The following is an 18,227-nucleotide window of genomic DNA, read 5'->3' as shown; positions in this document are numbered from 1 at the left end:
AGATTTTTCATAACCTTGTACCTTGACATGACATACGGTTCTTTTGGAGATAATATCCCACTGTACACATGCAAGTCCTTGTAGTTTCAGATGTTGGTAAACACAGCTGAGAGCATCCACCATTATTTAGTTGGCAAGAATTGCTTCCTGCATAGAAGAAAAACAAACAAAAGTAAATAAATAAATAAATAAATAGAGTATCAATTTTGTCTATAATTTGAATAAATGTTTATTCTATTATTGATAGCTAAATGCAACTATTTAATATTGAATGAAGTCTGCCTTTCTAAAAAGGTAAATGGAGATATAACATATGGCATATTGATTATAGACAGCAATACTATATATAATCAGTTTATAGTATCATTTTAACTCTGAATATGATTTAATGTTGCTAAGACTATATCTTAATTGCTCCCATTACACACAAAAAAAGGTAATTATTTGATGTGACAAAGATGTTAACTAAAGATATAGTGCTAAGCATATTGCAATATAGAAATGTAACAAATAAAAGCATTGTATACCTTAAAGTTATATAGTGTTATACCTCAATTGTATCTTAATAAAAATATATTGAAAAACAAAGAAGCCATTAAAATGGAGATACATGGAATTTATAGTTACAGAAAAGCAAAATGAAATTGGTTATTCACAAATATTGTAGAACTTTGTAATATTTTAAGATTACATAAACCAGGAATCTTTATTTTTTACTTTAAAAATGGTTTTCAACTCTACAGGTACTTCCTTTCAAGAATTCTTTCACCAAATATCTCAAATAAATAGCTGTTAAATTATATTATTAACTCAACTCAAAGATCATGCTATTAAAAAAGTAAAGGAGGAATATGTGTATATAATTACTTTCTGAAAGCAAAAACATATACTTTGCCATTTCTAGGAACATAATTCTCCTAAAATGGGTTTAAAGCACACCCTTAAGAATCACTTAATTAATTTGTATATTAACTCTCCTTATTCTTGTGTAGTAGCAATGATAAATATTTTTCAGATTATCACAGGTAGGCATTTTATGAAGATGTTCCATTGAATTTACTAGGCCCAATATGTTCATTAAAGCTGGTAGTATGAAGTTAGGTAATTTACAATCTTACCTAGTAAGTTCATTAAATATTCAAATTTTACTACATTTTTATTATTCTAGAACATGCAATACCATTTACTGAATGGTCAAGCAATAAATCCAGTGAGAATTACAAAGCATGATAAAAGCAATATATCAATAGTGCTCTATCAAAAATTCAAAGTACCAATGCAATTCATTATTTCTATTCATGTGAAGTCAAGGAATTTAATTGTCAGTCAAACCTGTCATGAGCCCTATCATTTTTGAAGTATGAAATACCCTCTCCTTGGAAGACTTCTCTTCAGCAGATTTACCATCTTCTCTGCTCATTTTCTATAGTAGCCAGTTTAGTCAATGCTGAACTTCATCTTATGTAAGACCACATGCTAGGATTTGAGTTGGCCTGAACTTTTGAAGTAATTACCTTTATCTCTGTATAAACTAACAAATAATTGACTTATTCCCCTTTTTTGCAAGCTAACATGTTACTAAGGTAAAATTTCAGACCTCTGATTATTTTAATAATGAGACAATAATATTTATACATTTATAATAATTCTACACTGACAACATACATATTTTATAGAAAGCATGTGAGTGTATAGTATGCTAACACAATGCCAATTTATAGACATGTGCATTTGCATATAAATTTATTTCAACTACCACTAATGGCAGAAAACTTGGGAATGAATGAAAAGTGATGCTTAAATATAAAGTTTGGAGAAATACCAAATGGAGACAGGAGAAAACAAAATTCAATAAGTAAATAAAAATAGATTAGAATAGAAAATACATTAATGAAAATAAAAGAAAATAAGGGGGTATAAAACCTTAAAATATCAAAAATATGTTAACAAAAGAGGTTTCTGGTACTATGCATTTTTAAACATAGATGCAGTGATAGTTATATACATTGTATTACATTATTTTTTATAATAAAATTAATCTAAGTTAAAAATTATGTTGTACAACAACACACATTTCATATATCATTTGTTTAGTCTCTAAGGGAAAATTGATAGTGAAAGAGAGAAAAAGTAGAAAGAAAATAAATTAGTCATTATTTACAATAACAATATTTGCCTATGCAGGCATCCCCTTACTGCGCATGCGGCCCCCTGAGGCCATTTATCTGGCCCCAGCCGCACTTCCGGAAGGGGCACCTCTTTCATTGGTGGTCACTGAGAGGAGCACTGTATGTGGCGGCCCTCCAACTGTCTGAGGGACAGTGAACTGGCCCCCTGTGTAAAAAGTGTGGGGACCCCTATATATTTTTGGGGTTTTTTTTTGTATTTTTCTGAAACTGGAAACGGGGAGAGACAGTCAGACAGACTCCCACATGCGCCTAACCGGGATCCACCCAACACGCCCACCAGGGGGCAATGCTCTGCCCACCAAGGGGCGATGCTCTGCCCCTCCGGGGCATCGCTCTGTTGCGACCAGAGCCACTCTAGCGCCTGGGGCAGAGGCCAAGAAGCCATCCCCAGTGCCCGGGCCACCTTTGCTCCAATGGAGCCTCGGCTGCAGGAGGGGAAGAGAGAGACAGAGAGGAAGGAGAGGGGGAGAGGTGGAGAAGCAGATGGGTGCTTCCCCTGTGTGCCCTGGCCAGGAATCGAACCCAGGACACCTGCACGCCAGGCGGACGCTCTACCACTGAGCCAACCGGCCAGGGCCTATAGATTTGATATAGGAAAAAATATTAGAGTTATTTATTTATTTATTTATTTATTTATTTATTTTGTGGCAGAGACAGAGGAATCTGAGAGAGGTACACATAGGGATAGACAGACAGGAATGGAGAGAGATGAGAAGCATCAATCATTAGTTTTTTGTTGCCATCTTAGTTGTTCATTGATTGTTTTCTCATATGTGCCTTGATCGTGGACCTTCAGCAGACCAAGTAACCTCTTGCTCGAAACAGCAACCTTGGGTCCAAGCTGGTGAGCTTTGCTCAAACCAGATGAGCCCGCGCTCAAGCTGGTGACCTCAGGGTCTTGAACCTGGTTCCTCTACATCCCAGTCCGATGCTCTATCACTGTGCCACCACCTGGTCAGGCTAGAGTAATTTTTTAAAGTGACAATTTAGGTAGTAATTATCTAGCAAGTTAGAAACACTAGCTTAGCTTAATATTTTGTAATAATACTGACAGTCAAACATCATGTCTCAATTTTCTAGTGGAAGTAAAAGTCCACTTGACTAAAAAGAAGTCTCAGCACTCCAGTGATCTACATCAAAAATGATAAATGAAGTAGATAATTATGTTTTGAAATTTAAGAGGTAGTAATGTTAACATCTTAAGCAGTTCTAAATTGCTCATATTTCATACTAATGAAGCTTTTAAGCTACCTTCTATAATTCTGTTAATGGGATTGTCTTAACACAGATGCTTTTATCAGGATATTATTCAATTAAAAATAGTATTTTCATTGCATTTTAAGTTTAGTCATATTATCCCATTAATTTCTTATTACTAAAGGTCTTTGTCAGTTTGCAAATACTTTCACAGGCATAGAATACCTAACTGTACTTATATAATCATATTTTTAAAGACAAGGAAAATATTGTTACCATGAGCAAAATGAGCCAAGAATAATATACTAAAATTTTTTTCCAAGAAATTTTATTGAAACTGTATCTAAAAAAATTAAATGTATTATGTTGATTTATAAATTTAAACAAGACATACACTTGTTCACATTTTTAAAAAATAAATATAGATTTTTAAAAGCCCTGTTTGAAAATATAATAGCTTTCTCTCACTTGTATTTTCTAATGTGTTTTCAGATATAATCTCATCGAGTATAAGCTATGAATTAGAGTTTATCATTTTACTGTAACTTTTTTTTTTATTTTTTCGAGAGAAGAAAAGATAGACTCCTAAATGCGCCCAACAAGGATCCATCTGCAAACCCCTGTCTGGAGCCAATGCTCGAATCAACTGAGCTATTCTCAGTGCCTGAGGTGGACGCTCATACCATAAAGCTATCCTCAGTGTCCAGAGCCGATGTTCAAACCAATTGATTCACTGGCTGTGAGAGGGGAAGAGAGACTAAAGGGGGAGAGGTAAGGGACAAAAGCAGATGTAGCTTCTCCTGTGTGAGCTGACTGGAAATCAATCCTGGGACATCCATATGCTGAGCTGATGCTGAGTCAACAGGCAAAGGCATACTGTAACTTTTAACACTTAATAAATATATTGTATAAAATCCATGAAAATGTCATGATATTTTATTGAGTACCAGTGTTTTATTTATTCCCAATTAATAATCTATTCTACATGATTTGAATGCTAATAAAGTTGTTTATTTTGATACAGAAAATGTTCCATTATGGAATTACTGGTGAAAACACTGCTGTTCATGATTATAGACAATGGCTAAAATAAATGTCAGACACCAAATACAGATTTGTGCTAAAGAGTTTAGGTGTTGGTGTCTTCTCAACCACAAAAGGAACCCAGTAATAACTTTAGACTGTTTTTAAAGCAATTGTTCTCTCCTAAATTTTTTTTTTCATGAAAAAGAAATAAGTTTCCTGATGCTTCTGTCAAGAAATTTTCATACAGAAATTTGGCGCATTCTCTGTTTATGGAAAGCATCATGAATCTGGCCTTCATTTCTGTCTCTAGACATGCAGAGATCTCAACTGGTATTTCCAACAAATCCTGCTTACTTATGGTTGTCCCCTGACTTCAAAATTGGTGATCCCCATGGCTCACTAACTATACTTACCTCTACCATTCTCTGCTTTTGTCTGTATGCCCACATACTCTAGGTAAAAGTTAAATATTTTTGAAAATTTTTCCTAAGAATAAAGATATATGAAGCTAAACATTCTCATAGCAGTGATTAATGTAAGACTATTATATTAGAAATAGAGAAAAACATTTTTTCTAGGAAGGCAGCTCTGCTAGCGTCATGGATTGTGAAGCAAAAACTAAGAAAGGACTAGCAGGTGCAGGGCTGTCCTGGCTGGCATCTGTCATCTCACTGCCATTTGGGCGATATGACAAGTCCACCTGTGTCAACCATCTGTTAGTGCTCTCACTCCATTGCACTGCACAGCATTTGGACAAGCCAAAACAAAAAAGCAAAATGCTGAGGGCCACACAATGTAGTGTTTTTGTATGTGAAACCCTTATGTCGACAGAGTTCATTTGAGCCTAGTTCATTCAGTTTCTAGGCTTAATTACACATTGTATATATTTGGCTGGGATTTTTTTCTTTATTCTTATATTTTTTAATCAAAAACCGAATAAGGCCATTTTAAAGACTTGACATGTTAAGATTCCTTGGGTAGTTTTGCTCATGATTTGAAATATCATTGTGTACCTTATATGAAAGTCATTTCTTTTATAGTATTAAGAAACATTTTCCTTTTACATGTTTTTATATCACAAGCAAAAAGTGGAACCTTCTATTGTTGAATTGAGAAAATAGTATGAAAAAAATAAAACATTATATTCAATATATTCAAAAGGTGGCACAAATGCATTGTAGTGCGACTCACCTTGCTGTGTTTCTTTATCATACACCTTCATATGAACAACCCCAGACGTCTTATTTCTTAGAACAGTGGGGTTTCTCCCATCTTTTTTGCTGCAGGTTCCCAGCTGAGCTAAGTTTTGGTCAGCCCACCACAGTTTCTTATCTATAAAAGTGAAAATAAAATTTATGAAAAAGATAATCAGCTTATTAAATAATAACAAACAGGTATTAAACTATAATACCTTATGATTTCTTCTGTTATATTCTCAACCTCTGTTTCTAAAGGAAACTGTGAAATAACTTTTACTTTTTTAATTTTTTATTAATTTTAATGGAGTGACTGATCAATCAGGGTACATAGGTTCAAAGAAAACATCTCCAGATTTTTGACATTTGATTATGCTGCATACCCATCACTCAAAGTCCAATTGTCTTCAGTCACCTTCTATTTGTTTCTTTTTGTGCCCCTCACCTTCCCCCTCTTACTCACTCTTTCCTCCCCCCCTTCCCTGTAACCATAACACGAAATGCAAACCATAATGACATATTATTATTTTAAATTTCCTCCTTTCTTCCCAGTTAGTGATTTCTAATTTTTATTTTTCTTAAATAGTACATAATTTAAAAATTATATGTCATATAAAACTTCAAGTAGCCAAAGCAATGCTGAGAAAAAAGAATGAAGTTGGTGGTATCATACTACTTGACTTCAAATTATACTACAGAGCCACAATAACCAAAACAGCATGGTATGAGCAGAAAAACATACACACAGACCAATGGAACAGAATCAAGATCTCATAAATGAAACCACATATATTTGGAAAAATAATTTTTCACAAAGGAGCCAAAAAAACACAATAGAGAAAAGAAAGCTTCTTCAATAAATGGTGTTAGGAAAATTGGAAAGCCTTATGCAAAATAGTAAAACTTGACTACAGTTTGTCCTCATGGATACAAATTAATTTAAAATGCATCAAAGATCTAAATTTAAAATTTGAAACAATAAATTACATAGAAAAAAATATAGGTAATGAACATATAGACCTTGACCATAGAGAACAATTATGAATTTGACCCCAAATATAAGAGAAGTAAAGGTAAAAATAAATGAATGGAACTGTATCAAACTGAAAAGCTTCTACAAAGCAAAAGAAACCAACAACAAAACAAAAAGATAGCCGTTCAAATGGGAGATGATATTTTCAAACAGCTTCAATACATGTTAATATCCAAAATATATGAAGAACTCATAAAACTCAACACCAAACAAACAGATGATTAAATTTAAAAAAATAAGAAGAGGACCTGAACAAACACCTCTCATAAATATATACAAACAGGCCCTGGCCGGTTGGCTCAGTGGTAGAGCGTCGGCCTGGCGTGCAGAAGTCCCGGGTTCGATTCCCGGTGGCCAGGGTACAGATGAGAAGCGTCCATCTGCTTCTCCACCCCTCCCTCTCTCATTCCTCTCTGTCTCTCTCTTCCTCCCCCACCCTCCCCGCGCGCAGCCGAGGCTCCATTGGAGCAAAGATGGCCTGGGCGCTGGGGATAGCTCCTTGGCCTCTGCCCCAGGTGCTGGAGTGGCTCTAGTCGCAACACAGGGATGCCCCGGAGGGGCAGAGCATTGCCCCCTGGTGGGCAAAGCGTCGCCCCCTGGTGGGCGTGCCGGGTGGATCCCGGTCAGATGCAAGCGGGAGTCTGTCTGACTGTCTCTCCCCGTTTCCAGCTTCAGAAAAATACAAAAAAAAAAAAGAAGATATACAAACAGCACATGGATAATAGAAAAAATGCTCATCTTCACTAGCTATTAGAGAAAAGCAAATCAAAACTAAAATGAAATACCACCTCACACCTGTTAGATTGGCTGTTATCAACAAGACAGGTAATAACAAGTGTTGAAGAGATTGTAGAAAAAAAGGAAGCCTCATTTACTGATGGTGGGAATGTAAACTGGTACAGCCTATATGGAAAACAGCATGGTGGTTCCTCAAATATTAAGAATAGAATTACTATATGATCCAGCAATCCTTCCACTGGGTATCTACCCCCAAAACTCAAAAATGTTGCTATATAAAGACACATGCACCCTCAAGTTAATTGCAGCATTATTCACAGTGGCTAAGACATGAAAACAACACTTGATAGAGGATTGGATAAGGAAGTTGTTGTACATATATACAATGGAATACTACTCAGCCATAAGAAATAATGATATATTGCCATTTATGACATCATGGATGGACCTTAAGAACATTGTAATAAATAAAATAAGTAAATCAGAAAAAGTTAAGAACTACATATACTATTCATTCATACATTATTTCACTGATATTGATCATGTATTATTTATAAAAGCACTTACATAATTTTAAAAATGACACAATACAAGACAAAAATGATACCTGCCTTTATAGATCTAGTGAGACAAACAAGAAATAAACATATACAAAATAAATTACTGATATTTCTACAAATCAAAATTAAAGAAACAAATAACCTTATTAAAAATTGGCAAGCCTGACCAGGTGGTGGTGAAGTGGATAGAGCGTTGGATTGGGACGCAGAGGACCCAGGTCCAAGAACTCAAGGATGCCAGCTTGAGCACAGGCTCATCTGGTTTGAGCAAGGCTCACTAGCTTGAGCCCAAGGTCCCTGGCTCGAACAAGGGGTCACTTGGTCTGCTGTAGCCTCCTAGTCAAGGCACATATGAGAAAGCAATCAATGAACAATTAAGGTGCCACAACAAAAAATTGATATTTCTCATCTCTCTCCATTCCTATCTATCTGTCCCTATCTGTCCTTCTCTCTGACTCTCTCTGTATCTGTCACAAAAATACATAAATAAATAATAATAAATAAAAGAAAATGAGAAAAAGACTTGATTAAACATTTCTCCAAAGAGATTAAACAGCCAACAGGTATATATGAAAAGTTACTCAGCATAACTAATATCAAGAAACTACAAATAAAAAACAAAAACAAAAAGCAACAACAGTGTGATATCCCTTCACATCTATTAGAATGACAATCATAATCTAAAAAACAAAAACAAAAAACAGTGTTGGAAAGGATGTTGAGAAATTGGAACTTTTGTACACTGTTTCTGGGACTGTGAAATGACACAGCCTCTAGAGAAACTGGATAAATCAAAAAATTAAAAATATAATTACCATATAACCTAGCAGTCCCCCTTCTGAGTATATATCCAAAAGAACTGCAGTCAGAATCTTGAAGAGATATTAACACTCTAGTATTCATTATAGCACTGTTCATAATAGTAAAGGCACAGAACACCATAAATATCTATTAAAATGAATTAATAAAGAAAATTATATATATATACATATCAGATATATATTTATCTGGAATTTTCACTATCCTTCATGGTCACCAGATTCTTTGGTTATTCTGCTCAAGAATATGTCCTCATGTGCATATATATATATATATATATATATACACACACACACACACACACACACACATATATATATATATGTGGCTGTACACAACGGATTATTATTCAACCTTTAAAAAAAGGAAATGATGTGCTGAGGGATGTGGAGAATGGGAGGCTATGATATGTGGGGATTAAAGATATACAGGAAATCTCTGTATTTTCCTCGCAGTTTTGCTGTGAAACATAAACTGCTGAAACAAAACAAAGTCTTTACAAAAAAAAAAGATGGAGAAAATTTTTCCATATGCAAAAGCATGAATGAAACTTGAGGATATTATGCTAAGTAAAATTAGCCAGTCACAGAAGAATCTAAAATAGTCAAACTCATTGAAACGAGGAATAGAATGGTGACTACCAGGAGCTAAGAGGAGGAGGAAATGAAGAGTTGCTATTTCCAGGCATAAGTTTCAGTTACACAAAATAAATAAGTTCTAGAGATCTGCCATGCCTACAGTTAACAGTAGAATATTGTGTACTTACAAACTTAAGAAGATGTGTCTCGTGTTAAGTATACTCACCACCATAAAAAATAAAACATAACTGAAGACTACTGTTAGGGATATGAAGAAAATAGACATGATTCAATTTTTATTCTGTTGGTTTCTTTACCTTTGTGCCTAACTCTAATGTACTCACCCATCACTGCACAAAAATAACACCACCCACAGTAAAATATTTCAGACTAGCACATGTCACATTGACCTTCCTTCTCATTGGTTCCATGGCCTCTATAGACAGTGATATAGTTTTATGTTGCTGTTTTTTCTTTTCATTTCACTTGTACTAATTTTAACTCTTGATCCAGAGATGAAAGCTCCTGAGAACAAGGATCCTATCTAGTATTTCTTTGTATTCTTCATACTGCTATTATAATTTATAACTGCAAAAATATTTCAATAAATCTATTTCTTATTAATATCATCTTTTAAAATAACTCTTTTTAATATTATTCTTCTGAACGAGTTCTCTAATATCAAGAATTTTGCTTTTGACTGTGTAATTATTATTTAGATTCACATTTTAGTCTCACTTTTTCCCTCACATTGTTATTAACATGAATACACTAAAATCTTCAGAAATTATTAGAATTCAAAAGCTTCTTGCTTAAGTTGCATGCAAGTAATTCAGAATAATCATATTTCACTGTTATGAACTGAATTTTGTTCCCCAAAATTTATATGTTGAAGTTCTAACTCCCAGTACCTCAGACTGTGACTATATTTAGAGATGGGGCCTTTAATGAAGTAATTTAGTTAAAATGATATCATTAGAGTGGGTCCTAATCCACTATGACAAGTATTCTTATAAGAGGAGAAAATTAGGGCACAAACACACAAGAGTGAAAACTCAGGGAGAAGAAGAATAAAAATGCATGGAGAATTGAAAACATGCCTATAAGAGTAAATGGAATAGATTTTGGGACTATAATCTGGCAACTAGAAAATGCCCATACCTTGATCTCAGACTTCAAACCTACAGAATTATAAGAAAATAAATTTCTATTAAATCATGCAGTCTGTGAGACTTTGATATGGCTGCATCCCTGTGTTTGTTTTTATAAATTACATAGACCTGCCACATCTCCCAGGCTTAGTAGGTGGCCTTACGTAGTAGGTGTTCTGTAGGGTCCAGTGCCATCACCTCCCTGATCACTCAAGTTGGCACTCAAGATACAACCCCCCCATGTGGGCTATAAACACCCATCTGTTGTAGTTGTTTCTTGATTGCTGTTGGCACATCAATGAGAAGGATTTACCTTCCAATCAATTGACTGCAGGGACTGTCTGGAAATATAGATCACTGAATACTACCAAAGATCAGCTGTGCAGTGGCCTACTCCATAGAGCAGAATTTACTTCAGCAGGGCTCTCTGGTCTGCTGAATATGCCCCTTGGTTGTGTTGCTTGTGGAGTTGGTTGAGTAGCAATGCTTCAACGTGGTTTGAAGCTATCCACTGGTTGCACTGTCTCTGGGGCCTACCAGGAGGTATAGGCCAAGTTCAAATGCCACCTGTGGTCTACCTAGGGCCACTCAGCCTGAGCTACAAAGTAATCTTCCGATAGTTACTAATTGCTCTGGGCTTGAAGGTGCCCAGGTGATTCCAAGCTGCAAACCAAGGCCAGATAGTGCTAGGTCTGGGACCACTCAGCAGAGGTACAGAGCACATTGTAGCCAGATGCTGCTTATTTGAGAGATTCTAGAAAAGTCTGAAGTGTGAGCCAAGACAAGCCTTTCATATGGAAAAGCCACTGGACACAGCTTGAGTGGGCTCAAGAGTTGGGTGGGGCCAGGGTCTCAGGGAATCACCAGGCCAGTGAGCACAGTATGAGCCAGGTTGAAAAAGATTCAGATATAGTGTCTGCTTGCTGGCTCTGTGGGAAGGTTTAGAAAAAGAACAATGGCCTCTTCTAGCACCTTTGTTTTACAAAAACTGCCCCTCTCAGCCTCATGCTGATGCCAGACAATTCAGTTCTTACCTTAACCTTCAGTCCATGTAAGAAAGTGCACAGTGGTATTTCTACCTGAATGTAACAGTCATCATAAACTTTAGATTACCAAAATAAAATTCATTTTCTTTTTTCCATGTATGCTTTTTTCCTAGTAAAAGGGTTTAATGTTTATGATGCTCTTAAATCTATATGCAGAAATATAACTCCCAAAGTGTGGTGCCTAGGGAGGTGATCAGGTTGTAAGGCTTTCTCAGCCCTTCCATGGTGAGCTAGCAAGACCGTCTGGCTGGCTGTGAACTAGAAAGTGGGCCTGTTACCAGACAACTAAACTTCTGGTGCCTTGATCTTAGACTTCCCAGTCTCCTGAACAATGAGAAATAAATATTTATTTGCTGTGTGAGCCATCCAGTCTATGGCATATTTGCTATAGCAGCCTAAACCAATGAAGATAACTTCTTATGATGAATGGCTTCCACTCAGTCATCAGAAGTATAGACCAGATAGTCATCCTTGTTCCCTACCTTGCCTCCATGTCCTCTTCAGGTGCCTATTTATTCCAAGCAAGTGCACTTAACTCCTCAACCAAAGGAATGTTTTATCTCCTCTCCTATTCCCAATGAAACTGCTTAGCTCAGTGCTTCATCAATTCTTTTCCCATCATTGCTCAGAAAACCCTAGAGTGATCTTTCCAGAATGCAAATTGAAGCATGTCATTCTGCTGCTAAAACTCTCCCATGGCTTCCCCTGTCAACCCCTTAGCACGGCGCCAAGGCCATCCACGATTTGATGCCTCCTTAACTTTCCATCACCCGATCTGTAACTGCCCCCAGTGCTCCACGTTCCAGGAATTTTAAATTACAGTTAATTTTCAATTTCCAGGGATAGATTACCCATGTTTCAAAAGAGACATGAATGAAAATAACAAAAAGAAAAATAATTAAAACTGTTGTAAATATAAGAAACATATACACATCAGAATGAGTCTATTATTTGTGATTATATAGAAACCATTACATTTTTACACTGTACCTATTACAAGTCAGAAACACCCCTCCACCTGGACACGCAAAGGTGTGTATGTCTGTCTCAGCCTGTTAGCTGCACTTCTGGTGCAGGAGCAGCTCTGCTGTCTATCTGAGCCCTGTGCAAAAATCTGTTTCTCGGGGCAGGGAAAGAACTAGAAGTCTTTTTGCTCTTCCTCCTCTCAATAAATTGTTTCCATTTTTATGTCTTAAACAGAATCTGGAGAAGGACAATGAAGGTAAGATGAAAAGCACTACAGAACAAAATCAAGAATTTTGCTTTGAAGTCTTTGTGACATTGTACTGACAGATATGGCCCTAAATTCTTTCCATTCATTGTTATATTGAGACGAGACGCTTGCCTCATTGAAGCTGAGGGGGCAGCGAGGGTTATAGAGAGAAAAACTTGAGAATGGCAGGCAATTTAATTTCTCAGTTGATGGCTTGACTGTGTTGCCAGTGAACTTGAAATTTTGTGTAATGATGAAGGTGACAATGACAGTGAAAGGAAAGAATTAGCTGACAAAAACAAAGCAGCTCCAAATGCTGGGATGTTTAGAAAATAAGACATAGAATTTATCCAATGCAAACCAATTTCCTCTACACCGATTAGTAGGTTACCATAGAGTTGTCAGTATTTATAATTTTCCAAATGATTGCCAGACATTTCTATATTTTTTTGTATTTGCTGCCAATTTACTTCCTCCATCTGAAATCCTCAACCTCCACTGCTATATCACCTCTGTCCCCATTATCTGAATAATGGCACCTTCACAGGTTTCTGGACTCAGCTCTAACAGCATCCTTATTTGGAAGCTATAGTCCCCCAAAAACAGAATAGTTCAACTGATCCTTTGTGTTGTTTTGTGGTCTGCGTACAATTCTATTTAACATTCAAAATCCTATAGCACTTTGCAGCTTACATGGATGTCTCCTTATTTAAAATATAAGATTCTTCAGGACAAAAATTATGTCTTATTAAGTGTTATTCTTTATATATCAATGTTAGTCATATGAGTGGGATTCCAGGATGGTTGAGAGTCACTATAGTAGGTGAGAGAATGTGGCTCGGAGTAACACAAATCTGTGTGGACATTTGGCTGTGATATTCACTCTATGGGTGATCTGGAGCAACTTATTTTGACTCTTAGTTTTACTCTAAATATCTAAACATTTACAGATGCTACAGTTTTAAACATCTGTAAAATGAGGAAAATCTTACTACCCTCATACATTATATGAAATATTTACGCAAGTGACTTGATTAGTAAGGACAATCATTGGTAGCTGTAGTGACTAAGAGAATAGAAAAAAGAAATAAAGGAAGAAATAAAAGAAAATCTAAAACATACATGTGATTATATTGATTCTAAAACATAAACAATTCAGAAAAATATTTCTACACACTGTCAATAGGAATGTATGTGGAATTATTTTTTTAGAATGATGAGTGAATTTGCACTATTTTTTTCAAGATTTTATACTATTTTTCTTGTGGATATTAGAATATGCCATCCCAAAATTTGCCTCTTTGGTATAAGGATTACTTGGTGCTGATTATTATTATTATTGTTATTATTTATTTATTTTAGACAGCGCGGAGGAAGGAGCAGGAAGCATCAACTCTCATATATGCCTTGACCAGGCAAGCCCAGGGTTTCGAACCAGCGACCTTAGCATTCCAGGTTGAGGCTTTATCCACTGCATCACTACAGGGCAGGGTGAATTTTTTTTTAAAGCAAACAGGAGAAGCTCTGAGAACAGAGTAGAAGTTCCTGTTTGTACAGGAAATTTACATTTGAAAGGGAGTCTGTATGTGAAACAGAGTTTTCAGTGATGAGTTTTTCATCTGAGACACTTAAGTGCATGGCTGAGGACGCTTACTAAATCGCTCTACTCACTTTCACATGAATTGCCTTCTTACTTTAAAGTAACAGACCCCTATCTCTTCTTAGCTGAGGGTAGCCTGTAAGACTCAATAGTCTAATTGTCTTTTGAGTCTCAAATATTTGTGCAACTCCTGTTCTTATATAATTTTAAAAATAAAAAATATTGTTTCCTGTTAATGTATCTTTTATTACTGGGGCATCAGCCAAGAATTCTAAATTCTAAGAGTATTGAGAAATTTGTTTTCTTCTCCTACACTAGTTACATTTATTCACATGGAAGGTGGTTGATATTAGTAGTGGGGATTCTTGGCAGTGGAAAAGAATAATGCTAATTGCTTGTGGTAATCACTCCAAAGGTAATCATCAAGTTCAAGCCATACATAAATGACCTATTAATATAGGAAAAATGAAATATTATAACCTTTATTTTTATCTACAACTGTTTTTAAACAAGGGAGACTAACAGTGTTCAAAGAAAACGTTTCTTGACTTACACATTGTTTAGGTCAAAGATTTATGAAAATAACTTTCCCCTTGTTAAGGGGTTCAGCTTAAGCAAAGTCTAAATAGTGCTACGTTAGGTATGGACCTTACCTATTTTGTGCACACCCTCCCCCCAATAAAATAGTTTGTACGTTAAAGGCCTAACCCCCAATATGACTATAACTAAACATAGGATCTTTAAAGAGGTAACTAAGGTTACACAAGGTCATAAAGGTAGGGACATAATACAATAGGACCAGTATCCTCATAAGAAGAAGAGACATCAGGAATGTGAGCACAGAGGAAAGATTACGTGAGGACAGGGTTGAAGGTGGTCATCTACAAACCAAGGAGGCCTGAGGAAAAACAAACTGCTGACACCTTGGTCCTGGACTTCCAGACTCCAGAACTGTGAGAAAATTAATTTTTATTGTTTAAGTCACTCATTCTGTAGGATTTTGTTATGGCATCTCTATTTAACTAATACACACGACCCCGTATCTGCTAAATTATTGAGTAAAACAAAGTTCTGAGGAAGTTATTAAAATGAGTCTGATATAGGAATTGAAGGTCCAGCCTGAGAAGCACAACAGGAGTCACTGAAAGAAGACACCCCCTAAGCTGAAGCAGATCTGCCCCTTCCTTCTAGAATACATTCCCATCACCTAATTCCAAATGACTTCTGCAACCTCCCTGCCATCCCAGGCTATCGGAGTCCTTTCTGAACTCCAAGAACAGCCTCAGGTTCTCCAGCTTTTATTCTTGCCATGCTCATAGATCAGCCTTTGCACAATATCAAGTAACCTTTTAAAACATAAACCAGATTGTAAAAATCCCGTTTAACCCTTTAGCTGGCTATTAGAATTTTTTAGCAGATGATTTCTCTTCATTTTTGACCTTCCTGTTCTCTGGAATGAACTCCTGACTCCTGACTCATATTGAGACTTGACAAGGGAGCACAGCTACTCGTATACCCTTGACCGAAGAACGGTCCTCTCCTCTAGCGGGGAAGGTCTTCCTCTTCGACCAAGCGCGCAGCTTCGGGAGGGATGCACATGGAGCGGTGAGGGAGGAAGGGGACACCTGCCTAGCCAGCCAGATTAGCTGAATCAACCCTGGCGATCAATGGGGTGACAGCTGTCGCAGCCAGATCGCCCTCACATCTTCCTGACTCATATTAACCAGAACACACCAACCACTTTCTGGACTTCATGGCTTTTTTAAAATTATTTTCTCAGCCCAGAAAGCTCTTTCTTAGTGCTTTTCACAAGGATAGTACATCCTTGTCATTGAAGTATAAGTTCAAACAGCATGTCCTTGGCAAAGACTTCCTGAAAAGCCTTACTCTGTTTTATGTCATAACACCATTCCCTATGAAGAAAGGTATTTGAAGTACCTTTTTCACCTCTGTATCTGTAGCTTATTTAAAGTAAACTAGTTACATAATAATAAATGTTCATTATTGTATGAAAAATTCTGATTCTAAAAATAATTTAGGCTAATACTAGAAATATCCCCAATTCAGTCACTCTAATGCCTAGGGCATGCTATAGGCAAAAGGGCTGTATGTGAGTGAGTGAGAGAAAAAGATAAAGAATTTTAGAAAAAGTTACAACCTAGAATTATTATCACTTGGAGTCTGGGCAGTTTTATGGACACTCTTTTTTTTTCTTATATTTTGTTATTCCTAAATAAATAAACACTCAAGAACATATTTTCATTTTTCTTCAGGTAGCAATGGAGTCTTGAACTTCTGACATTGAGTTTTCATCAGTGAACCCTAAGGCAGCAAGGAATGACTTTGCTGCACCTACCAGGGCAGCTATGATGAATGGGGATAATTCTGAAACTGGTTCAGCTCTTTAGTAGGCAGTGTGTTATGCCTGCAAACCAAGTATCTGAAGGTCAGCGATTGGAATCTTCCTCAGGAAGTAGTCCTGGATTTCTCTTGGAAATAGCATATAATAGGAAGGTCAATTTAAAACCAAAATAAGCAGAGAGCCGAGGCTGCCCATGCATTCTGCACTCTCTGGGGATGCTGGGGAGATGCAGTGTGCTGGGCAGCAAGTAGCACCTGATAACTGGACCCAGGAGTCAGCTGTGGGAACCTGTGCAGCTCCCTTTCCTGATGTAAATCAGCATTTCATTTTCAAAGATGGAATATCCATGAGACTCAGCTGGAATTTTTTCTAGCACTCTGCTGGCCTATACCAATCCATCACTGTCTCACACTCTAGTTCAAGAAAACACTCTCTGAGGGCAACACTTAGAGAAAGCATAGATTAAGGAAAAGATCTTCATTTGATTCCTGTTAAAGTGTGGTAAAAGTTCTAAAAGTAGGAAATGAAGAAATCAGCATCCTCAACAGAAGAAAACTAGAATTTTAAGAAAATTTGAATACATAAACAGAATTTGAAGAAATGATGTATTTGAAAAATACCTTCAAGAATATCAATGCATGTGAATCTGAATTACTCAATACTGGATTGTACAGTGATCTCCAAAATAATCTGTCAAAGAGAATCTTCCCAAACATGGAAAAAGCAAAACAGGTGAAGCATGTTAAGGAGAAAGAGGACCTTACTTGGTAGCTAAAGCTATTTAAAATGCACAGATCAAGAATGAGCTGTTTCTGCCTGACCAGGCAGTGGTGCAGTGGATCAAGTGTCAGACTGGGACACAGAGGACCCATGTTCAAAATCCAAGGGCGCTGGCTTGAGCATGGACTCACCAGCTTGAGCGCAGGGTCACTGGTTTGAGCATGGGATCATAGACAAGACTCCATAGTTACTGGTTTGAGCCCAAAGGTTGCTGGCTTGAGCAAGAGGTCACTCACTCTGCTGTAGCCCTCTGGTCAAGGTACATATGAGAAAGCAATCAATGAATGACTAAGGAGCCACAATGAAAAACTGATACTGCTTATCTCTCTCCCTTCCTGTCTATCTCTGTCCGTCCCTATCTGTCCCGCTCTCTGTCTCTCCCTCTGTCTCTGTAAAAAAAGAATGAGCTGTCTCAGTTAAGCTGTTAATCAAGAAGTGCAGGAGCTGTCGCCAGCTGCTGCTTTATGATCTGTGGTCATCTCTGTCTGAAGAGAACAAAGAACTAAGCTTTACTCAGGTGATAGACCAGTATGAGTTAGACGATAGGCAAATTGCTGCATTATAACTGAAATAAAGAAGAATTTATAGGTGTTTAATTCATAATTTTTTCTTCAGAATATGTTTTTCAAATGAAAACTTAAATAATAGATATTTATACATTTTAAAGGGAAGATATAAACCATTATGTCTTATAAAAAAAGATAAAATTGGATAAAATATGGCACTCTTGTCATATAAA

The 18,227-nt window shown here is 36.6% G+C and overlaps 1 protein-coding gene and 1 pseudogene across 1 annotated transcript in view; one reads left to right on the top strand and one right to left on the bottom strand.

Annotated features, from left to right (window-relative positions):
• Nucleotides 1-18,227, bottom strand: part of LRP1B (LDL receptor related protein 1B) — a 2,131,860-nt gene that overhangs the window by 567,983 nt on the left and 1,545,650 nt on the right. The window contains exons 33-34 of the mRNA XM_066281034.1: nt 5,604-5,744; nt 22-147 (exon numbers count right to left, since the gene is read on the bottom strand). Of these exons, the coding sequence (XP_066137131.1) occupies nt 22-147; nt 5,604-5,744 (267 nt within the window). The remainder of the gene's footprint in view (nt 1-21; nt 148-5,603; nt 5,745-18,227) is intronic.
• Nucleotides 16,716-18,084, top strand: LOC136337950 (swi5-dependent recombination DNA repair protein 1 homolog pseudogene; annotated as a pseudogene).

This window comes from Saccopteryx bilineata, chromosome 5, assembly GCF_036850765.1.
Source record: "Saccopteryx bilineata isolate mSacBil1 chromosome 5, mSacBil1_pri_phased_curated, whole genome shotgun sequence".
NCBI lineage: Eukaryota > Metazoa > Chordata > Mammalia > Chiroptera > Emballonuridae > Saccopteryx > Saccopteryx bilineata.
This window is presented reverse-complemented; position numbering and strand designations above follow the sequence as displayed.